A 24,663-nucleotide genomic window follows, 5' to 3' on the forward strand; every position below is an offset into this window, starting at 1 on the left:
CACACAAACCAAAAGAAGTCACAGCTCAGGATTCTGAAAACTGATTTTTATTAGAAAATGACATGAAACTGAAGATTTAAAGACAGTTTACACACCTGACAGAATACTCCTCCTGCTCCTTTCTTTAGAGTTTATGTAGTTAAGTCTGGTAGAGATTGCACTGAAGTTCATGTGGAGCACCATAACTGACTTATTCATGATCCAGTGCTTGATAACATAGCTCCATATGATGAGATGAGTTCTCATTAAAGCTGATTCGTGTGTTTAACATCGTCCAAATACAAAGGGGTGATTTTTTTTACGTCCTCCAAACTCTCTGATTGTGCTTATTTCTCTTCTTGAAAGGTAAAATTTACATCTCTCAGACGGCACATTGTCCATCTTTCAAGTCTTTCTGTAAACAGTATGCGAGGAGAAACTGGGAGTGATAAAAACACGTTCATACGATAACACCACTTTACATTTAAAACCATTTCTTTGCTTCCAAAACTAAACGTAATTGCTTTTTTTTGTACATGAGTAAACCCGCAGTTCATAAGAGGATGAAAGGCACAGGGGAATCACTTAGGAGGTGTTTCAACTGATCAAGGCTTAAAAAAACAGGAACAACTGAAGACAGTGAATACAACACACAAGGTTGTTTTAAAATCCTACATCTTTAAATCTCACACGTCCAAAGTCCTCGCCTCTTCAAGTCAAATCTAGTGTGCTGGATTGGAGCTTCTTTTCTGAGTAGTAGTGGTGGGTCATTAGTGAGCACTGAGGTACTGTTCAACTAAGTGAAGGTGATAAAGGCAGATGTCAAAGAAATCATTCAAAGGGAGTAAGCGTCATTATTTTTGATCTGGTGACTAAATCTGAGTGACAGGAGCCCCAGAAGTAAATATTTATGAAGTGAAACTCTTAAAAAATCAACTGTTAAAAACCTGCATGGTTAAAACTTTCTCCTGGCAAAAACCCCAGACATATATTTAGCATTTCTTTCTTGTAGTAGCATTTTCTCAAGCCTGCGCCATGTGTCCAGCAACGCCGTCAGTCCCTGTTTACACCTGGCCTCCAGAGAGAGAGAGAGAGGGAGGAAACTACGCGAGTTCACGTACGAGGCTGTGATGATTTCCTGTGAAAGAAGAGTGACCTCCAGCGCTTAAACAGAACTAAAACCTTTGCTCAGTGAAGGATGAGTACGATGCCTGCTGCTGACTCATCCACAGACCGCTATCACAGTCACGATAGACTGTGCGGCTCCAGTCAGAGTCCGGGGAAAGTGTCGATCTGAACCATGTCCTGAAAGGCGGAGCCTTGTCTGGTGTAGGATACGCGGACCCTCATCTTCAGGTTCACCTGGTGGAGGAGGAAGACAGACAGTTTACATAAACTCTGCTTCAACTAGATGATGATAAAGAGGACTGACAATGATGTATAATTAGGGGCCGAGCACCGACAAGGTTGGCGAAGGCCCTCTTGTAACCCTTAGGATTTTTCTTTCTTTCTTTCTACCTACCCAAGTAAATTGCCTTTTTGGAGCCTTCAATATGCCCCAAAACTCACCAAAAGTTGCACATGCATCAGAATTGGCGAAATTTTTGATATTTTGGTGGTCACGTGCAAAAACTCCCAAAAATGGCTCAATAGCGCCACCTTCCTTCCAGTGACACACCCCCTTAACACAGTTCAATCTACATGCATGATATTTTTTCCTGTATATATCAGGCCAAGACCTACAAAAATGATTCCTAATGTCATAGTGAAATTCCAACAGGAAGTCGGCCATCTATTTTTCCCCAGGTTTTCGCCTGGTTCGCAGGGGTATGTATTTAAGAGATCTTGCCCTTGGCCTTTTCTCCAATCAAGTCCAAACCATGCACATTCTGTAGTAGATACATTGACGATTCAAAATTATTAGAGGCAACCCGTTCAGACTAAAATTGTGGGCGTGGCAGACTTTCAGGCGGTACATCAAATGCACATGTCTCGCCATAAACAGGAAATGGATTTTTGGGGGCTTAAAAATGCCCAAAATCCCACCAAATCCAACACGCTCTTCAGGCCTGGTAAAACATTTGAGATTTTTTGTGTCTTTCAAAGAAAAAATCTCAAAAATGTGCTCAGTAGCGCCCCCTAGAGTATTCAAAAATGCTTCCCCATAAAGGTTTTTTTGAGCTACATGCATGAAAATGAATACGCATATTCATGGCATCAAGACGCACACAAAAGCCTCTTACACCCATATCAAAAACCCAACAGGAAGAGCGCCATCTGGCTTTGAAAATTCAAAATGGCGCCCAAATAAGGGTGCATACTTTTGAGATCTCGTCCTAGGGTTTTTCTCTAATTCAGTCCCAACAAGGCACATTCTATAGCAGACACATTGACGATCCAAAATTATTAAAGGCATTCTGTTCATACTAAAATTGTGGCCGTGGCAGACATAATTTGGAGGTTTTCTTGGCAATCTGCCAAAAACTGGGACCATTAGCACCACCTAAGGGACACAAGCGGTATATACTCTCAGATCTTGCTTTTACATCATGTGATGGCTAATATCAGGCAGTGGTTTACATGTGGTGGTGGCTCATATGAGGCGGTGGCTGCAGATGTGCGAGGCAGACAATCCGGCAAGGATAGCAATCACACCAGAGTCACACAGGCTTATTTATATACCGTTCAGCTGTTCTATAACACCATGAACTTGGAGTACTTGCTATCTGCCAGTGCTCAGAATCTGCATCAGGAGGTGAACAATTGTATCTAAAAGTCTCCTCAAACCCATAGACTGTATAAATAATGGACGTAGTATTCGTGGCATCACCCATCTGTTTCTGAAGCGCTGTTTTGAAGCCAATCGTCGGTGGCAGCCATATTGGAAATGCTGAACTCAACCTAACTTCTGTCGAGCTAGTGTGAGGTAAAGAGGCGGGCTTTGAGTCTCCTCGCCAACATTTACAGTGTTCCCGCCTGTCAATCAAATCAGTCATGTCCTTAAATGGGCAAAACTCGTAATCTTAATATCTTCTGAGGTGTTACAAAAAAATTCATCCCCATACAGTGTGTGCCGAGAGAGAAATTAGCTCTTCAGACCGAAGCTGTTTTATGAACCAGGCTGTAAACATGTTTATTTCTGCTGTAAAGATCGTCTTCTTTAAATGGGTGTGTATGTGGTTTCTGCAGCCAGCCTCAAGTGGACGCTCGATGAACTGCAGTTTATAACAATTCTGCATGGGCTTCATATTTTGCCGCTTGGTATCAAACCCACCTTGTTGGGGTTGTTGAGGATGACCGTCTGTGTCACCTTAGCTGTACCGTGTGCAGGAAGAGAGTCTCCACTGGGAGCCTTCATGTGTAACTGGACACTCTGTTGGGAGATCAAATGGCACTTTGAAGTTTACAGCACCAAAACATTTGCATGTTCTACATCTCTGCTGCTGGCCTACCACAAAAACAGGGCAGTGACTACAAACCTGCAGGAAAACATCAGGTAGAGACAGTACGTGTATACAGTACTCAAAGTTCTAAAAATGCAAACCATACCACAGGCCTCTGACAGTGTTTGGCACACCTTGGCAGTCAACAGCCGACAGAGACAGTGGCTTGTGAGTGAGTATATCTCTACATGATAAACAGAGGGAATGTGGTGCAGGGAGACAGACCTTGGGCACGGCAGCCTGCAGGGTGAAGCTGCTGATGTCTGAGTCATTGGAGTTGGAGGCTGTCAATGTGACTGTGAGGCCGGTGTCTGACTGTTTCTCACAGCTTAGTGTCAAAGTCACGCCTTCTTTCTCGTACACCGACACCGCGGGAGCTGTGGAGAAAATAAATGATTTCAGAAACCACCAAGAATCAAACAAAGAACACAAACACTGAGGAGCTTTACACTAAAGGGCTGATTCAGTGTAGCAAGAACAATTCTAGTCCCCTTAATTCTCTAAAATCTGTCTAATGGTCGGACCTGGTGTGACGGGTGTGGGCTCTAACCCTCCCAGCAGATCCAGCAGGTCTCCTCCAGCAGTGCTGCCCGTGTTGATGGGCAAGCCGGGTGCTGAACCGCTCAATGCCAGGCTGGGCTGCAGAGTCTCCTCAGAGCCTCCCAGCAGGTCCAACAGATCACACACCTGAGGAGGAGAACGGACAGGAAGACGAGTTTAAACTCAACATTAAAGAACACTCAGCGGCTTGTAAGTGTAAATGTAGTTTGATTTCACCCAAATATGAATACAAGGTCAAGAAAAACTTCCTGAAAAGTTTCTTTTTCGAATGTTCAAAATGTTTCAAATGATAGAAAGAGGAACAGAAAGACAACTACTCATATTATGAAACTTCTGTGCCATCATGTTGAAAGTTTACTGCTGTATTCTCACTCTATTCATTATCGTAGATTTTAACAACAACAAATATTGAATTATTGAATACAAGAACAAACTTTAACCTTATTTCCCTTGAAATAACAGAGGACATGATGATTATTACACACTAGAATGGAATAAAGCCAGAGTGATGTTCTAAAAGTGATCACTTAAATCATGAAAATCAACAGGTAAAGAAGATAAAGGATGTCAGACGCAGAGAAAGGGATCAGGTATTAGTGTCACTCACCTGGTTCGGAGGTTGTGGCGGCAGCAGCGACTCCGCCTGCTTGATTTTGGCAGGCTGGATTTCTTTGACAGTCTCTCCCATCGACTCTCCGTTGGTATGACCCGGAGAGTTCTTTTCAATCACAGGCATCCTCTCCAGCACTGCCGCCCTGCAGAGAAGAGACAGCTTTTTATGGCTTGACTTAAAGAATTACTCCTGCTACACTGGACTACATCACATTCACACCTGGTATCAACACTCCTCCTGGGTGACTGGATCATGAGTGGACTGCCTTGACTAGAAGTGAAAACACGCCCAGGAGTCATGGAAGATTGACTGAGGTCCAATCACTCAAACCACAAATAAAGGTGGTCTGAGACACATTGTCCACATTTGGAGATGCATGATGCTACAGTGTGAACGCTTGTACTCAGAGCTGTCCATCTGTGATCACACCACCCAGGATGCAGGACAGCACCAGGTCAGAACACCGTCTACATTTCTATGGAAGTGTGATGAAGAGCAGAAGCTTTTGCATACCTCATGTGGTCGTATTTTTTGAACAGAGCATTGTATTCAACTGCCCTCTGCTGGAGCTCCACATCAATGCAGCTGCCGTAGATGCTGACGATGCTTCTGATCCGACTGACAGGAGAGAGGAGACGAAGAGAAAGAGTCAGAAGTACTCTTGAGACATTACAGCAGTTATTTAGAGATGAACTGAAGCTGCTTCTTTTGTCCGATCATCTGTCCTGAACTCTTGCACTGTAGCATTGTTGTGCTTCAGCTGTATCAGTCTGTGTGTGTTGTGAGCTACAGCAGGGTTTCTTACTCCACATTATCAGTGATGCGTGTGCTCAGTTTCATGGTGGCTGTTAACGCAAAGCCTCTTGTTGCTGGAGACGACATGTGGGACTGCAGGACTGTTTCCAAGGCGTCCAGGACGTCGTCCTCGGTGACCTGAATGAGAGACAAGTCAATTCAGAGTCCAACATCACATCTTTTCACCACTCTAAACTAGATCTAAAAATAGCACATCTTATCAATCCATCTTTAGAATGTGCAACAACACTTCCTGATACCAGGAACCACATGCATCACCATCGATTCACTACACCGATATTCACTATACGCAAGATTAATTTCACTTTCACAGTTATGTGCGATGTTACCATGTAATAACGATTGACTTGTGCTATCTTAAATGTATCATCAGGTGTAATGAAACTTTTCACTACCTTTTGGTTTAACTGCCAACACTTCTGCCTTTATGTTACTGCTTAGTGTGCGTTTGTTACTCAGATATCGTACCACTACTTCACAATCTATGACACCCTCATTCACTGAATATTTTATTAGATACTATATGTTTACATTTCTATTATATTTGGTGCTCTTTTGTGTTACTTTAGGTCAGTGATGTAGTAGGGAGCTAGATTATGGAGGGCATTGTAGGTGATGAGGATGATCTTGTACTGTATTCTGGAGGTGATGGGAAGCCAAGGGAGGTTATGGAGGACTGAGGTGATGTGGTCTCTGGAGTGGGAGTGAGTGAGGAGGCGTACAGCTGAGTTTTGTAAGTATTGTATTTTGTTGAGGAGGGTGCTGGGTGTACCGTAGAGGATGTTATTGCAATAATCAAGTCTTGAGGTGATGAAGGCGTGGATGAGTGTTTCAGCAGCAGTGAAGGAAAGGGAGGGGCGTAGACGGGCAATGTTTTTTAAGGTGGAAGAAAGCAGTTTTTTGAAATATTGTTCAAAGTTGAGTGACTGACAGAAAATGATACCAAGGTTACGGATGTGGGTGGATGCTGGAACAGTGGATTTGTCAATGTTGAGTGAGAAGTCCGGGCAAGTGGAAGTGACTCTCATCACCTTATAATATCACTAAATAACTACTCTGTGAGTAAAGCCCTTTGGTGTGTGTGTGTCTGAGCGCATGCTCCATGTACCTGCACAGGCTCCGTCTCCTGACACTCCCCTCTCAGCAGCAGGTCTCCGTACTCTCCTATACACCAACACGCCACCTGCACCAGGGATTGCTGCACACAGAGATATTACACTCTCACACTGTGCACATAAAACAATCATAAAACAAAAGAACAGAGTGTTTTACATCTTCATCCCTTTACAGCAGTCTGAAACACAGTTTCCCAGAATCCCCTTGAGGTCAGTGAGGTGGATGATGGGAAACTGCAGCACTCTGCAGATGAGTAAATGTCTGCTGCTCTTCCGACTTTGTTCCAAAAATAAACCTGGCTGCATCATCAGCCGGTTTTAAATTGAAAGCCTTGCAATTCCCACTGCTGAGACACCACAGCAGCAGCAGCAGACTCTGTCTGACACTGACTTCAGAGTATCAGACACAATCAAACCAACATCTTTCAACCAATGAAAAGGGCCGTCTGTGTCTTCAGATGTTTGGTTGTCGTGATCATAAAATGAAACTGCCACTAAACGATGATTTTACTCTCTCATATTAATAAAGAGAATACATTAATTCATATAAAAATATACATATATATCTTCATCGTAACTGGGGTGATGAAATTCAAACAAATGGAAAGATCGATTTTAAAATGAACATCCTTTGTGTATTCTTTGCAGCATTTTGCAGGGTTTCAGTATAAAAATGCATTTCCTCAATGCTGCAGCCCCTTTTTAACCTTTAAGTTTCATGGGGAAATTTTTTCCTTTACAGTGTCCTCGTCATTTTTATGTAGTATTACTAAAGCGGGCACGCTCAAGTTTGTTTTTTCTGTTTTTTGTTTTGTTATATTTTCGGTGGTACGCAGCACAGCATTCTTGTATTTTGGCATTTTGTGATCAGTATATTTGATTTTAACAAACACGCTAACCATAACTAAATAAGCTGTAATGGCTTAATGCATAAAAAGATGTCAACAACCTTCAATTACATTTAATATTTTGTATTTAAGAGTAGACTTCAGGTTTTTAGCACTCTTATTTTTTTGTGAAGCAGGCTTAGCAGCCTGCTTTTTTGTGAGGCAGGCACAAAATCATGCACAAACAGAAGATGGAATATTTAGTAAATGCCTTGAATGAGTACGGTTGCAAAATTCCAGGAATTTTCAAACTTGGAAACTTTCCATGGGAATTAACGGAAATGTATGGGAATAAACCAGGAATTTACTAAAATGAAGGTTGGCTCTTAATAGGAAACTTAGATATAGTTGGGGAAAATATATTTTAGCATAATCCTGACAAAAAAATTTAAAACTAAAGTTTTAATTTTATTATTTTGGATGGATGTCTGCTTATAACAAAACAAAGATTTATGCTTGGATATGATACCTTTCCATTAACTTATCCTTAATTCCCATAATTCCCATGGAAAGTTTCCAATTTGGAATATTTACAAAACTCCCCAGCTTCACTTCCCATGGAAATTTACCGGAAATGTTTCCACCCCTTTGTAACCCTATGAATGAGTGCCTCAACCTTCAAACACACACTGTAGGAAGCATGATGATGCCACCACCTGTTTATGAACTTGTGTTTTAAAGCTTAAAGTCGAACATTTTACCATAACACTCTGTTTTTAGGAACCAGAGGTGCCCAAATCTGAACACCAGGATGGATGAATATTACTATGTGTTCATCCTGGATGTGACTTCTCAATAAAAGATTGTCCTGCCCTAAAGCAAACACATTTCCCTCAAATGGAACCATCATGGAAACTATCAGCTTCTTGCTTTAATGAAGAAGACTTAGAGATATCCTCTCGGCACACAGACTCATTAGTAAAGTGTAATCAATCAGCTGAGGAGCAAACCACCCATTCACTCTCTACACACTTCTGTCTGGAACATTGAGTGCCGTCCTCTGAGTGTGAAGTGGGAGTGGGTTGTTAGACCCTTCAACAGTGAGTCTGCACTATAGAGCCACTTTTTCATTTGCTGTCATGTCTATTTGTTGGTTGTTTTTACAGTCGCCCCCTGCTGACCATTTGAAAGATCACAGGCTAAAAGAACTTTATGTTGGACTAATTAGGCATAATATGTTCATTCCACAATAGGAGATATGTTATGTCTTTAACAAACAGTTTTGGTGTAAAAGGCCTTAATATATCGGTATTTGAAATTAAGAGTTGGACAATATTGGAATATCGAATATCGGCAGAAAAGCCAATATCGAGCATCCCTAATTTTATTCCATCTTATTTCATTTTATATTTGAACTGTGTTAATGTATCTTAGTATTGTACCTTTGACGGTGTTTCGGTTATTTTTGTCCTGAGTTCTGTTTTGATCTGTACTGCACTTTGGTCAACTCTGGTTGTTTTATAAATAAAGTTTGAGTTGAGTTGAGTTGAGTTGGGCTGCCCACTTGGAAACAATAGTCTCAGTAGGGTACTCAGTCTAACCGCTGAAACAGCTCCCAGATTGGATTCAGTTATGAAACCAAGAGGGGTTTTCAGTTTTTATTTTCAGTCTAATCTGACAGAAACTGTAGAGCACTGCTTAAAGAACAGGAAGCTCAATGGGGGAAGCTGAGTGAAACACAAACCTGAGTGATGTCGGTGATCAGAGCCCTGTACAGCTTGTGGACAGTGTAACAGTGCAGCTCGGAGGCGTTAGTGATGAGCTGGATCAAGTTGGGGACTGTCTCATCCCTCACGTCGCCCCCTGCCTGACGGAGCAGAGATCAGAGTCAAACACGAGCGCACACTCACACTCAACAACACTCTCAGCTCCATTAGACAGACAGCTGGGCTAAGTATTTGGGTCGCTCTACATATCTCAGACACAAAGAGCCCATGGGGGTTGTTTCAATCACAGTTCATGTGCATTATACAACTGAAAGACATTCACAGAAACAGATTCACTTTAATTAAAAGACATCCTCCTCTATTACTGTTTCTATTTCATTCATTCTACTGGAGACTAAGTGAAAAGGATTAGAGCAAGCATTAGCCTTTATTCCTGACTAAATGGAGCAGAAAATAAAAAGTAAGGATGCAACAGTGACAGAATGAAAATCATTTTTCTGGATTAAATGATAATTCACAACCAGGAGCTGCGTGTAAGAGAGGCTGAACAGAATACACGCCAAACATTTGAAAAACTTTGTTTTAAAGTCACAAACCGAGTATGCAGCCTTTAAACACGCTGCCCCTGGTTCAAAAAACTTAGACCCTGCTTTCACCTGGTATCACCATGTTTTTAAAGACCCATTCCACAGAGGATGGCTCTAAGTACAGGTGTGAATGAAAAACCAAGACACACTGGGAGTTTGTAGACCAAACTACCCATTCGTGATCAGATCATTAAGGATGCATGCTAACACAGGTGTCAACAGGGTCTGTGGCAGAGTTCAGCGGAGTGAGCGGCTCAGTCTGTATTTACCGTGGTGAGGACATGCAAGATGGTGTCAATGTGCCAGCGCTGGGAGGGTGCATACCTGACAGAGACAGATACACACACACTCAGTAGTGTTTAAGGGGCAGTCTCACACATATACATCTCTCACTACATGTACACACAATAACACAAAGCATTAAGAGGCTAAAGTGATACAGAGCAGAAACAGAAAGGACTGTTCATCATTGATAAAGGAGACGGGGGTGCCACTGAGAGAGGAGGCAGACACAGAGTGAAGACACAGACAGTACACTTTCAGCACAGACTGTAACAGCCTAAACACTTCAACAGCTGCATCACATCAATGCCCACATTATCTATATTACATATCTCTGCAGGCACATGAAGGTATGTGTGCCTGCATGCAGAGATTTGGTCTCTGTGTGTGTGTTTGTAATACAATCTTGGATATACACGTGTGTGTGTATGTGTGTGCAGTGTGTCCGTCACCTCTCTGCAGCATTGAAGATGCCGCTGGCAGCTTGAGACCTGAGCTCAAGGGGGCAGGAGGAAAGGAAGAGAAGAAGCTCCTTCATCATGGAGCGGATGTTGGAGGCTGACACCAACGCCAAGGACAGATCCAACGCACGGCTAGAAAGTAGGTCAGACTGGATTAATGTTGATCATGGTATATAAACAGCACATACCTTTAAACTGGGACTCTATTGAAGCTGTGGCCTCGTGTCGTCTGTCTTTCATTCACCAAATTGAAAAGGAAAACTTACAGCACAGTTCACTGTGGTTTCATAAAATTTAAGATAACATTAAGATTATATTTTGGGTGTATTTGATAGGACAGCTCAAGAGAGACAGGAAATGTGGGGAGAGAGGGAATGAAATGCACTAAATCAAGTCAGGACCGGGTATTTATGCAACGACCAGTTCAACAAGGACCGCATCCTCTGACCATGGGACGCCCACTCCACCAACAGAGCCGAACCAGCGCCCCTGATCACATGTTATTCTATAAACGTATCAATTAAATCAATAAATTAGAAGCTCAAAGTATAAATGAAAGTTAGATATGTGAGAAATATCCATGATAGTTCTGAACAAAACAAAACTTTATGCATTCACTGAATGATTAGGAATTTTCAGTGTTTCCGTGTTTCTGGTGCGTTTGATGTACAAGCGTACAGATAGACCATCAACACTACTAGTACGGCACTAATTCATGTAAACTTGTATGTGCCTGTACGCTCACAGACTGTAAGAGGATGCCATTGACTTTTTTGTATTTAATGATGCAGCCATGTGCAGAAAGGTGTTAAGTGTGGGAGTACCAGAACCCTTAGAGTGTTTTAAATGTTCCTCATGTGGCCCTCACAAGCGCCGGCCAGAGAGCTGTGGAACTCTCTGTCTCTGGATATTAAAACGGCGAGCTCTCTGAGTGGTTTTAAAAGTAAAGTTAAGACTTTTTAATGCTGTCGAACTTCGTTTAGTTTACTTGTTCTTTTTTCATTTTATATGTGTATTGGTTACTAGTGTGTATTATATGTCTTGTAGGACCCCTTCGAAAACAAGATGGTACATCTCAAGGGGTCATTCTTAATAAATACTTTCAACTTCAATTTTTAATCTGGCTTTTAACTTGGAGTAATTTATTTTTAGCCCTCAACTGCGTTATTACCCTTATTACTTTTATGACTATGTTTATTTATTTATTTTATTTTAATTGTATCTTATTCTATCTTCTTCTTTTTTTGTCTAATTTGATTTAATTGTTCTGGTATTTATTTGATTGTATTTAATTGATTGATTTTATTTCATATCACATTCCTCTATCTTGTATAATTTGATCTGTTCAGTTGTTTTCTGTCTCTGCTCTTTTGTGGAGCACTTTGGGCTGCATGCTTGAATGTATGAAAGGTGCTATATAAATAAAAATGAGTTGAGTTGAATGCACCATGAAACATGGATACAAGAGCTAACAGGCAGGGGGCCATCGTCCTATCGGTCTGTGTGCGCCCCATCTGCAGAGGCTACAGTCCTCATCGCAGTGGTCGCAGGTTCGACTCCTTGCTTTTACCATTTGCTGCATGTACTCTCTACTCCCCGCATTTCTTGTCTCTCTCCAAATTGCCCCAAACATAACTTTAAAAAAAAAAAAAAAGAGTTAACAAGCAGAGAACAAACAAATCAATAAAGAGATTCAGTTTTGTGAGCAAAAACATTTATGATTTAACAATCATTTCTTCTGTTATCAGCCACTATGTACGGCTGTGTGATGAGTTAAGATTAAGCAGATAGTATCTACCTGTAGAGTATAATTAGTGGGTTCAAATACAGAGAGCTGCATCCTAACATGCAAACTCACAGTACAGAGCCTCAATGTCACCAGGAGGCAAATGCAATGAAGATCTGCTGTCTGAAAAGGACAGAGACTTCTATGTGATATTGCTTTATTTCCACTCTACTGTGTTTAGTTAAAGCATCAGAGAATGCCCCACATATAAAAACAAAACAAAACAACAACATTGGATTGATTCCAACGGTGTTATCATGTACTAGACTCTCTGAGATCTCCCACGAAGGACTGTCGAGACAACTTAACATCAGTGGAGAACCAGCTGTGACTGGCAAGTGGTGAAGAAAGGTTAAAGTTACCGTTTGACAGAAGCGTCCTGGTCCTTCAGGCAGTCCACGATGGTCCCCCTGTGACGCTGCACTGCATTGTGGTCCGTCCCCACAATCTTCTGAAGGGAGATCATGGCAATGTAGCTAGACACACAAACAGAGCAGACCGAATAAAGATGTCAGTGTTTATCTATATCCTCGGTTAGGTTTGTGTGACCTTTACATTACGTCCAAGATCGTAATGATCATAACTTTATCCACTCTGCATGATAAATAATTCATCCTCCTACTTGAAATGTCTCATTAAGTCATCAAGTATTCATGTGAGCACTGGGAGATGTTATCTAGCTGTGCAGGGCTCAGAAGAATAAACATGTCCTGTTACAGTCACTCAGCCACAGAGAGGTTCAGGGAGAACCAGACAGGCCTGCCTGACCACACAGCCCCTATGGAGACTCACTTAAAAAAACAATCCCCCCCCCAAGGTCTCCACACTGTCTGATGAGACATGACATGTCCCAAAATGAAGAGATCAGTATTATGATGACTGACAGAGACCTGCTGGATGGCTTCAGTGAAAGTGATTAGTGAGCTCAGACTGATAACGGCCCCGGGGGGACGGTTCTCTCTCAAGCCTCATTGAATATAGCGTTGGCCTTATGGAACGGAAAAGGTAAAATGACCCAGAGAGATAACTGAGGAGGGAGAGGAGTGAGGGAGGATGGGAGAGAGGAGGGGAAAAATGAATAAAAGGGACCAACCGAATGTTTCTGTCGTTGTTCAGGAGAAATCTTCCCAGGATGTTCACAGCAAGAACCTGTTGTACAGGATGAGAAAGCATGTGTTCATTTATTAAACACCTGAGAGGAGAACTGATCATATTTTTTAACCCTAAAGAGAAAAGTTTAGCGCCTGATTTGCTCCTCGGTTACAGTTAAAAAATGACACTGCATCAATGTACATATGTGAAATATAAAACATGAAGTAGATCTGCACATATGAGAAAAACATAATATGTGATCACATTGTTCAGTGTTGTGATGATGATATGAGGTGCAGTGAATAAACAAACATTATAAAGTGTATAAAAGCTCTAACTCACAGTTTCATATTTATGTGCTGTTCTTAAAACAACATGTGATCCTGCAACATGTTTCTCATGAAACCAAAATAAATCCAAAAACAGATTTCCTTTTCACTAAATTAATCTGAATGTAGCTGAGAGGTGGCTTCAGCTTCATCTGCATCATAATGGTGTGAAAGCATGGCCTAGATACTCAGTCCTCCATCCAACATGGAGACATGCTGAGTGAGAAGGTATTTCCTGTGAACTTCAAATGATTCGATATTTATCGTGATCAATTCAGACTTTTGCTAAATGCTCTATAATTGTTCAGCCCCGACAGAAAGTACACCCTGTAGAGTATAAAGTGTGGGAGCTTTAGTTTCCTGTGTCTCACCCTGAGGCCGCTTTCTGATTTGATATCCAGCACAGTGAGGACTGTCTCATACAGCACAGCGTTTCCAACAGTCTTTGTGCTGTCAGTGTTGGTCGCCACCTGTATGACAAGTCAAACAAGTCAGGTCATTAATCATACATCAAATACATGTATTAATTAGTAACAGTTATTTCACATCCATGATATTCACTTCTCCTCCATCAACTGAGGGAATGATTCAAGCTTTCACATTTGCTGTTTTGATGACCCAGTTTGAGGTTAAACTTTCAAGAGGAGCGCAGAGGTGTTGTGTTGTTGATGTATTGTTCGTCAACGTGACAGCACACGTACTAAGTCACAGCCAGCTTCAACAGAAACTGTGAAGTGAGTACTCTAGCAGTTCTGGATAACATTAATTTTTAGCATAGACACCATATAAGGAACACCATGATGTCCTCCCTTTGTTTGGGCATGCTGGCGGTCCCTTCCTTTATTTTTGATAGTAGAAAAGACCAAATTTGGATGACAGGGTTGATATCACCGGTCTTAAAATATGAAGCCCATGCGGAAGTACTAAAAACTGCAGTTCATTGAGCGTCCACTTGAGGATGGCTGCAGAAACACCGGAAACCACATACACACCCAATCAAAAAAGACGATCTTTATAGTATTAATAAACATGTTTACAGCCTGGTACAGGATTTTCTTTTAGTTCTGAATAGTTAATTTCTGTATCAGCACACACTGTACAGGAGTGAATTTTTTTATAACTCTGTATTTTTGAAGATATTAAACTTACAAGTTTTGCTAAATAAGGGCATGGCTGACTTGATTGACAGGCGGACACCCTGTAGCTGTTGGCTAAAAGGCTAAAAGCCCACCTCTTAACCTCAGGTTGACTTCAGCATTTTTAATATGGCACGTCATGAATACTACGTCCCTTTTTTATACAGTCTATGGTTGATACACAGCGTCCCTCTGTTGACAAGCTGTAGCAGCACCTTGTAAAACCTAGGTTACCATCATGTAAAGCACTTTCTGCTTCATCCTTTGTTCAACTTGGACCATAAGTTAAAAAATAATAATATGCTGTGTAGAGTTTTTATGCTGTCTTAGCTAATGTGGGAACTGTTCAAAAAAGCATACAACACATTACCTCTACTTCTGCCTCACCTCTGTCTTTGTTCTGTTCTGTCTCATTTATTTGCTTTATTTTATTTATTTATGTATTTATTTGCACTTTCTGTAAAGTGACTTTGATTACCTAGAAAAGCGCTATAAAAATCCTATTAATTATTCTTATTGTTTACTGAGGTAGTACTTCAACTTCAAAGCAGAGTCATTTTCTCTTGATTGATACAATCAGACTCATTGCAGCAATCAGTGGTTGTAAGGCTATGTCAAATTATAGTCTCCAGTCCTTGTTAAGGACTGGAAACAAAGAAGAAGTAACATACAAACAACAAAAATGTTATGTGATTGTTTTCGTTTGTTTTGAGAAAGTGAGTCTCGTACCTGAGCTAGTAAGTCATTCATTGCGTCGCTGGCTGCTTCGTTGTTGCGACCCAGAATCCTCAGCAACCTTAAGATGCGGACCTGAGGATGGAGGCCACAGAGAGTGAACAGATGGACATTTCGTTAAAGCAGGACTAGCAATACTGGGAGGAATATAAGGGGGTACATGTGTGAGTTTGGTAGTGAGGCAGGGGGGGACTGGAAAGAGTTATACTAAAGGCCGAGACAAGCACTCAAAGGTTTTTGGTTCATGTTGAGATGAAATAAAATAAGACATGGTGTTGTTGACCAAAATGACCAAAAGACGCCTCTGAGGCTATTTCTGGGTTATTACAAACAGGCCGAGGAGGGACTAGTAGTGGACATTGATCGGCTTTGACGGCAGCTAATAGCACCTAATGTGAGAAAAAAAAAGGGCAGATCACATCTAGCTCCCTTAAAATATGAAATATCATCAAAAATACAACAAAATGACACAATGTTTTGTTATTGTTGAACAAGAAAGGTGAGAACCAGAGCAAGACAAATCTGAAAAACTTCATACATCCTTTTTCAGCTACAAAATAAAAAGCTATTGACAATGTTCCCGGGAGGATGTGACCCTGTGTGACAGACGAGCGTTGCTGCAGACTGACCTGTAGGAAGGGATCACTGATTCCTGCCACATCATGCTCCGGAGAGTAACCCGATATGACCAAACCCTTCATGATCTGAACCAGATCTGGGACTGTCTAAGAAACACAGAGCACAAATACATTACAGCTGAACTACAGAGACAGAGAGTGTGGAGATACTAAACATGTCAGACTAAAACAAATCTTATGTTTATCCTTCTAGTACCTTCCTGAAGCGCTCCAGGGTCTCTGGATTCCTCTCACACAGCTCAGTGATGAGCACCACAGCACCATGTAACACACCTAAAAGGTACACAGAGACACATTCAAAGAGGGATCATGGGATATGAGTATCAGTGGAACGTATTAACAACATAAAACAAAGTGGTAACTGGTAAAAGCAGATCAGCTGACCGTGGTTTTTCTCGGAGAGGAGGGCTCGAGCAGCGGGGGCGAAAAGCTCTCCGAGTTCGTGCACTTTTCTCACAATGTGGACAGCACACAGAGCAGCCTGAAGGAACAGACATCAACACAATTCATCATCGCTGCACCACACAACAAATAACAGAGAGACCCTATTTGCTCCAGTGTCGAGAGAGGAATATAATATGTGTGAAGACTGTGATCTTGACTTTGGTGTCTCATTGTGAATTAAAACAAAGCTAAAAATGTCATAAAGGTTATCCATGAAGGAGAAAAACTCTATTTATCTTTCATATTACTGTATCAATGATCTGATCACAGTAACAGCGAAGGATAAGTTGAGTGTAATCCATACATATATGCACAATATTCAGTATTTAATGAGTAGTGACTGTAGATAAAGATGTGTTTCATTTGTAAAAGAAAAAAAAACAACCCCTAAGCAGTCTCACCTTCTTCTTTATGTAGGAGTTGGAGGCCCGGAGCAGCCGGTCGATCTCTGGCGCCAGATCTCTGCACATCTCGGCTGAACCCATACAGGCCAGAGTGCACAGAGCCAGAGACTGCACATACTGGTTACTGTGAGCGAGGTCACTATGAAAGACACACAAACACACAAAGTTTTTACATCACCCTGGTCATAATCACACCATGTCAACCCGTCACTTTCCAACTATTTACACCATGTGTAATATTAATATATACTTTTAAATCATATTCTTATTTTATTTTCATTATTTTATCTTTTTTTATTTGTATGTTTTACTTTATTTATTTTCTCTATTTGTGCTCTATTATTTTGTACTACTCCTGCTGTTATGTCTGTGTTGCTGCAACCACCGAATTGATCCTATCTTAAAAAACAGTCTGTATAGGGTAAATGCAGAAGGAATGAAGTCTGCAGTAATGATATCCTGACTCCCATCAGCAGTAATCTAATGATGTTTAATTCATCTCTATAAACAGAGGTCTTCATGCAAATGTGCACCAGAGTGATCAATCCAACCTCTGTTAAAAGACTGAGCAGTCAAAAAGCTTTAGTCTTCTTCTCTTGAGGACAGACCTGACAAAGTTTGCATTTTTACTTTTTACACATCATGATGTTATTAATTCAGCATAACTAGGATCAGTTGACTACAAGGAAATCGCTAGAAAATCAGTTTTGTTTGAGGTCCCCTTCAAACTGTCTGCAGTAAAGGTCATAAACCTAGTATGGACTTTATATAGCTTTAAGTTTCTGCTTCAAACCAACACAAGAATTTGTTCTGCTGTCCACCTGAGGGATCTTTTGATATTTTATCAGTAAGTTTGATGCATGTTTTGGTTAGCGGGAGGCGTGTCACATCTGTTCTACCAGCCAGATTGGTTCTGTGCATGCCTTCAATGCCCTACCACAATATGTCAGCACCGCTCCAGGCAGTATTTTGGCTTCACATCCTACAACAGGGGGAGCATGGAGGCATGGTGTCCATATTAATACCCAGTCAGTGGGTGTGAACAATACACCAGTTTGAAACGGTTTGATTGAAAAGACTCTTCAAGTTAAGACAACAAGTAACCTGTCTCTGTAAATGGTCCGTACCTCATAACTACAGGCTGTACCAAACTACCGTACGGGTACCTGGCAGGGTTGACATGATTAAACCTTTTTCCTTACCAGAGCCTCGCACATAGCAGACTGCGTCTTATTTACTGGGCTTATTTTCTGGCTTTTACAGTCCTGTTTACAATGAAACTGAGACTCACCAGACACAGATGAAAAGGCAAATCTCTGAGGGATTCAATAACCCAAGAAAAGACAGCGTTTCTTCTGCAGACATGTCCAGAGGGACGAATTTCGCTTCACTTTTGATCTGAGCAAACTGCCATTTCCCTGGTTGCTTATTGGACTGTTAACAATGCAGCACACACAAAGGAAGACTGGGATGGAAGACCTTTATCACTAACAGCTGGCTGAACCTGATGCTTGGAAAGTTCAAACTTCACTCCTCGAGTCAATTATATCATTAGAGGATAGTAAACGGGTAAAACTTTGGCATTTATATTCTGTTGGAGAGGAACTTCATCATTCTGACAGAGGGTTAGGAAACTTGACTAATTACATCGTGATACGTTTCCAGACTTTAAATCAAAACGACTGGTCTTACTTTTTGATGGAGTTAGTGATGAGCAAACTGGCGTCCTGCTTCTCATCCAGCAGCATCATGGCTCCCAGATACCCCACTCGCTTCTCACTGTAGCGAGGGCTGGCTATCATCCGAACACACTCCATCTAACGGGAGGAATAACAACTTTGTTAATGTGAAGTCAGTTGAAACAATGACAGTTCCTCCCTCTCTGCAGCTCAGAGAGGAGGTCAGGCATGGGTCTGGAGCGGCAGACCAGGGGCTGGGGGTGGGGTGTTGTGTGTGCGTGTGTGAGTGTGTACGTGGGTGGGGGGTGTTCAGATTCAGAGGCCCATTTTTTAGACATGAGTTAGCAATACTGGAGACTTTCCCTGAGGGAATCAACCACATTTCACAGTATTATAATGACAAGGAACTCTTAACCCCAGCAAACTCATGACAGGTTTTAGTGAAATCCCCTCACCTGACCGAAGTGAGCTGGGTAGCCCAGCATGTGCACGTAGAGAAGCTTGGCCAGGTTGTGCGATCGTCCCCCGTTGTCTGATTGTCTGAACTGAGCCCGGATGGCTGCACACTCTCTCTGGATGACACCCCGCTCCTCGCACTGCGTCCGGGCTGACCTGATAGCGCGTATCATCTCCTGCAGGGGGACTGATGGAGACATGGCTGTGTGCGTATGTATGTATGTGTATGTGTGTGTGTGTGTGTGTGTGTGTGTGTGTGTGTGTGTATGTGTGTGTGTGGAAGTGTACATGTTCATGTATGGGTGGATTTGTGTGTTGGTATGAGTGCATGTGGTGTTAAAATGAAACATTAATAGAGAACAACTTACTCAGTGAACAGAGATAAAGAGTGCTAGGTTTGCTTCCTGGATCTGAAAAGCATCCATAGACTGCTGCAGACATGACAAAAAACAACCACTAGAAAGAGGTTAGATCCAGAGAGGAGGTTAGATTCAGAGATGAGGTTAGATTCAGAGATGAGGGGGTACTTTTCTGGCGATCTAGACAACCAAACAGTGGGCTGTTCACTGTGACAGCCTAGACCACTACATGCAACACTGCCATTACCCTCACTTATGAGCCAAGGCCTCTTTGGGATACAAGTTAAGATAATCTGGTGTTCAATTGAGACCTGCAGCAAACATCTGAAATTAATATGCAAATAAAATGCATGACTGCGGGTCTGTTTAACCCTAGAACACTATCGCCGGGTGATTTTCACCCGAGCAAACACATTTACATGATTTTCATTATGTTGTGTTTGTCGGAGTGTCATGGGTCCCTGGGTAGCTTCAGCATCGTCTTTGACGTCTTTGAAGGTGTGGGTGTTTCCCTGCTCCAAAACCAGCTTTTTCCTACAGGCACATGTTGGGGTGATTTTCACCCAGCAATAGTGATTTTTTGTTTCTCTCTCCTGCAGCTGTTTATGTGTCAAGGAGACTGTGCCTTCACCACGGAAGACTCAAATGTCCCAGGAATGGGTGGACCAAACACCAAGCTTCCAGTTTCATCATTTTTTTGTTTTAGGAATTTTTGGTCCCGAATTCCAAATTTTTCAGTAATTTGGGAGCATTTTTATAGGGTCCCACAATGATACATTTTTTTCATTTTCTTAGACATGGCACAGTTGAAAATAAAAGAACACTACTCTAAATTGTCATGTATTGTCGTATTTTTTATATATTTTGATGACAAGTAGGGGAGAACAGGGTTGGTTGTCACACTTTTTACTGTTTTGATGATTGCTCATCATCAAAACATCTTTCAATAGTCATTACTACATTAAATGGAAGTTTAAGGCGTTGGCTTGAAATATGTATCCCTCTCATTTTCCAACTCAGTGTAACAAAGAGGAAATTAACTACCAAAGACACTCTGACACATTGTGACAACCAACCCCATCACAGGGATGGTTGTCACACACTATGGGGATGGTTGTCACACACTATGGGGTTATTTGTCACACACTATGGGGTTGGTTGTCACACACTATGGGGTTGGTCGTCACACACTATGGGGTTGGTCGTCACACACTATGGGGTTGGTTGTCACACACTATGGGGTTGGTTGTCAAACACTATGGGGTTGGTCGTCACACACTATGGGGTTGGTTGTCACACACTATGGGGTTGGTTGTCACAATGTTATTTCAATGGGAAAAATCTTTTAAAAAAGGCAAGAAGGCAGAACTAAATTTGGAAGTTTAATTGTACTAACAAGTGATAGGCCTACATAACTTAATGCATTTTAACATAGAATGAGCAAGGAACATGAACAGGAAACACATCTATAGACCAGCCTATATAACAACATACAGAACAAAACAAATAGGCCGAACAACAATGGCCTACTCAACTAGACTACATGCAGTCACTGTCTGAGTTACAGTGATGGCAAATGTAGGGTCTGCGCACTCCAACTCATTTCACCATGCATGATTTTGCCAACATAGGGGTTGGTTGTTACATGTGACAACCGGACAACTGGAAATTTTTGCTAGCATCAAGGCTAACAACCATCTAAAAGCTAGTTAGCTAGCTAATAAAAATCTAAACTATAGCTTTCCCCTCACACTTTGTAAGGGTAACACTTGTTTTGTTATAAACCCATCGTTTAAAAGCCTAGAAGAAAAATACTGTGGAGCTGAATATTTACAATTTGACATGAAAAACACAAAAAGCCCTCTCACTTCAAGTTCAGCTGTCTTACTCCAGAGAAAACTATGTAGGTGAGCTCTGATCCTAATTCTGGAAATATCCATACCCCAATTTGAGACAGCGCCCTCTGGTAGCGAGATATAACGAGTGTGCCAACCAACCCATGTGACAACCAACCCTGTTCTCCCCTACTTTTTATTGGGTATATCATACTGGGTAAAAAACACCCGGCGTTAGTGATGGTGTTACTAATTTTAGCTATAGTGTTCTAGAGTTAAGGCTTCTGTACTCATGTAAATAGTTACTTCCTTATAATTTGCTTGGTGGCCACATGTGAGGAAACTAGTGTTGAAATGTGGACAGTAGAAAGAAGTGAAAGCATGCCTGAGCTCTTTTGAATATCTGCTGGTGTGGAGATATTTGACATGTAGACGCAGTATGTGTACACAACAATGTAGTAGAACTGGGCATATAAGTATATTAATTTATATATACTTGTACATATATATACTCTATACTTGTCAGTATATATAATTTACTGAATTTCCCCCCTGGATAAATTAAGTATTTCTGATTCTGATTGAGCTGGAATGTAAACAGAGGGCTGACCCACACAGGAAGTGGGGCTTCACCATGTCTTCCTGTGCATATCAGTTTAATCTATATGCATGTAAAAGGCTTGTAAAACATTCAAATGTTGCTCATTTTGTATAATTGTCTTTTCTAAATAAAAATAAACGTAAAAAAGACAAACCTATGTTAGCATAGTTTAAGAAGAGTTTAAAGAAGTTAGGATACCACAGCAGGGTTTAAACTGACCTCTGCTTCTAGTGACAGCCTGCTGCTGCTGCTGCGTGTCTCACTCCTCTGTCTGCTTCCATACACACTTCATGTTAAATATTTCTGCCTCTACAATTATTAACTTAGTGACACTACATGTACAAACAGCCATCCTCCAGTCCACAGCTCAGGTCAGTCGAATGAGTCAGGGGCTAGCAAACAGACCGAGCCCAGCTAACCTTCAGATGCTGTCAGTCCAGAGAGATTGTCGAGCTGCAGAGCTAGCTAAGTTAGCTGAGTTAGCATCACAGCCTGTTTACATTCACGGTTAATGTAAAGAATACGAACATACCTGAATCCTCTACGGAGAGAGTCCCCGGGATTTAAGAAGAAAACCGGTTCAGCCGAACCCCCACCGACACTCGGCAGCAGTCAGTTGGCTGGAAATCCAAATACTGTGAATCCATGTAGAGTCAAGTGGATCCGGACTAATCACACCACATCCGGTTACACCTTTCAAAATAAAACTAATCATAAAGATAGAAAAGTGTTCTGCCTTTTTATGATTATATGTTAACTCATGGATGGAGAAGCTGGGTTGCATTTGACTCCATAATTCAAGCTGCATTTCCGTAACTAAGGTGTGCAAGTTCTTGCATATTGTTTTATATAGCAGGAACTCTCCATAGTCATAACACAGATTGAAAACACATTACAGCAAAATGTTTTGTCGTTTCTATAATATCAATGCCAAGTGCCAAAGCTTAAAGCTCCTGTGATGAGTTTTTAAGTGGTCATGAAATGGACTGAAATTAACAGTGATGGCTTTTTATGACCTAGAAAAGCAAACAAGGTTGTTAGAAAAGGAATTGATCATTTCCGTTTTGTTATTTTTAGGGTAGGTGTCAGATGAGGTGATAGACAGCGCATCAAAGAAAAACCCTTGTTCTGCAGTAAATATTCTTAATGAGTGAAATAGTTGACTGTTAGTTGAAAGTGGGAGGAGATAACATAATTTACACATGTACAGGACAAATTAAGCAAGATAACTTAGTCCACAGGGGGGGCGCCAAAGTCAACACAAACAGAAAGTTCCTCACAGGAGCTTTAAGCACTTTTTAAAAAATCTGACATGCCTATGAAGAATGGGCAACAACCATGGCTCATCTTGCTGCTTATGAGAGAGTGACATACTGCTTGCTGGACAAACTGGACCAATATATGCTCATATGGAGCCCTTACAAAGCTTGGCTGTCTATTTTTGCAATTTAAGAGGTTAATCTAATTAGCTAGATTTAAAATGTGCAAAGGATAGATGTATATTCAGTATTTGGGAAACAGTGTGTGTGGTTCTGTTTTTTGTTTACTTTTCATTTCAAATATGTTTGTTTAACGGTGTCGTTGTTTGTTACCCTCTGTCTTTGTCAAAATACTATGTCTATGTTACCCATGGGAGTATATGTTCATGTAAGATGGAGTCTTTTTATTTCTTGTCTTAAAATCAATAAAAACTGATGAACATACTTTTTTTTTTTTTAAATCTGACATAATTTAAACGTTTAAATTAACAGTACCTCTCTGTTGTGACCAAGCAGCAACCTCCGGTCTAAAAATATGAGTCCAATGCAGAAGTGCTAAAAAGCTGGGATCCGCTTGAGGCTGGCTCCGGAAGTACCGGAAGCCACTTCCACACCAATACAAAAAAGCCGATCTTTACAGCAGAAATAAACATGTTTACAGCCTGGTACAAAAGACGAGTGTAGTCTGGATAGCTCATTCCTTGATCGGCACACACTGTAGGGGGGTGATTTTTTTTTTCTAACGCGACAATTTCGAAGATATTTAGATTACGAGTCTTCCAATGAGAGGCACAGCTGACTTGATTGACAGGCGGGAACACTGTAGCTGTGGACTAGTAGGCTCAAAGCCCGCCTCTTTACGTCACAATCGCTTGACAGCAGCAATATGGCTGCTGCTGACGATTGGCCTCAAAACAGAGCTTCAGAAACAGATGGGTGAAGTCATGGATACTACGCCCACATTTTATACATGGTTCTGTGGTTCTATGAGAAAGTAGTGGCTTCCTAGCTAATCAGGGCGACCTAGTGGGGCTGCCACTCAAACAATCAGGACAGATGGTTGGGGAGTAGCTCTGATTGGTCCGTGATAACGGGAACAAGGGGAATAATAACATTGCTTGATACTAAGGCATTGGAAAACACAGATCTCGCCATAATCCCAAATTACTTCACTTATAGATGAGTACCGATTGGTATTATGACCTTTTCTCCAAACCAAGCAGGAAAAAAAGTTTTTTACACCATACCTACCAACAACAGCTTTAAATAATCTTCTTTCCTTTTTTTTTTCTCCCTATGTCTTTCAGTAATTATACAAGTCGTTTGAGTTTTACAAGAAAGCAATTTAACATGTCACCTAGGCTGTACTACTCTAAAGTTATGAGCTTTTAAAATCCATCCAGTTTCCTCTTTATACCATTTTATTTTATTTAAGAGTGTAATCGGGCTTTTCTTCTGAAAATGTATTCTCATATTTCCTGTGTAACTTTGGTAAATTT

General features: G+C 41.3%; 1 protein-coding gene across 1 annotated transcript; it reads right to left on the bottom strand.

Moving 5' to 3' along the window:
• Window positions 1-31: 31 nt before the first annotated feature.
• On the bottom strand, window positions 32-22,582 carry ap1g2 (adaptor related protein complex 1 subunit gamma 2). Its single transcript, XM_034703710.1, has 22 exons — window positions 22,438-22,582; window positions 19,110-19,312; window positions 18,668-18,792; window positions 16,973-17,114; window positions 16,512-16,608; window positions 16,324-16,400; window positions 16,119-16,214; window positions 15,484-15,564; window positions 13,990-14,088; window positions 13,291-13,346; window positions 12,560-12,673; window positions 10,403-10,543; window positions 9,938-9,992; window positions 9,099-9,221; window positions 6,521-6,610; window positions 5,402-5,529; window positions 5,110-5,214; window positions 4,591-4,738; window positions 3,947-4,109; window positions 3,648-3,799; window positions 3,254-3,352; window positions 32-1,341 (listed from the first exon to the last, which is right to left on the bottom strand). The coding sequence occupies exons 2-22, from the start codon at window positions 19,308-19,310 to the stop codon at window positions 1,249-1,251; spliced, it is 2,385 nt and encodes a 794-aa protein (XP_034559601.1). The 5' UTR covers window positions 19,311-19,312; window positions 22,438-22,582; the 3' UTR covers window positions 32-1,248.
• Window positions 22,583-24,663: the final 2,081 nt, after the last annotated feature.

Source organism: Notolabrus celidotus, chromosome 15 (genome assembly GCF_009762535.1).
Source record: "Notolabrus celidotus isolate fNotCel1 chromosome 15, fNotCel1.pri, whole genome shotgun sequence".
Classification (NCBI taxonomy): domain Eukaryota; kingdom Metazoa; phylum Chordata; class Actinopteri; order Labriformes; family Labridae; genus Notolabrus; species Notolabrus celidotus.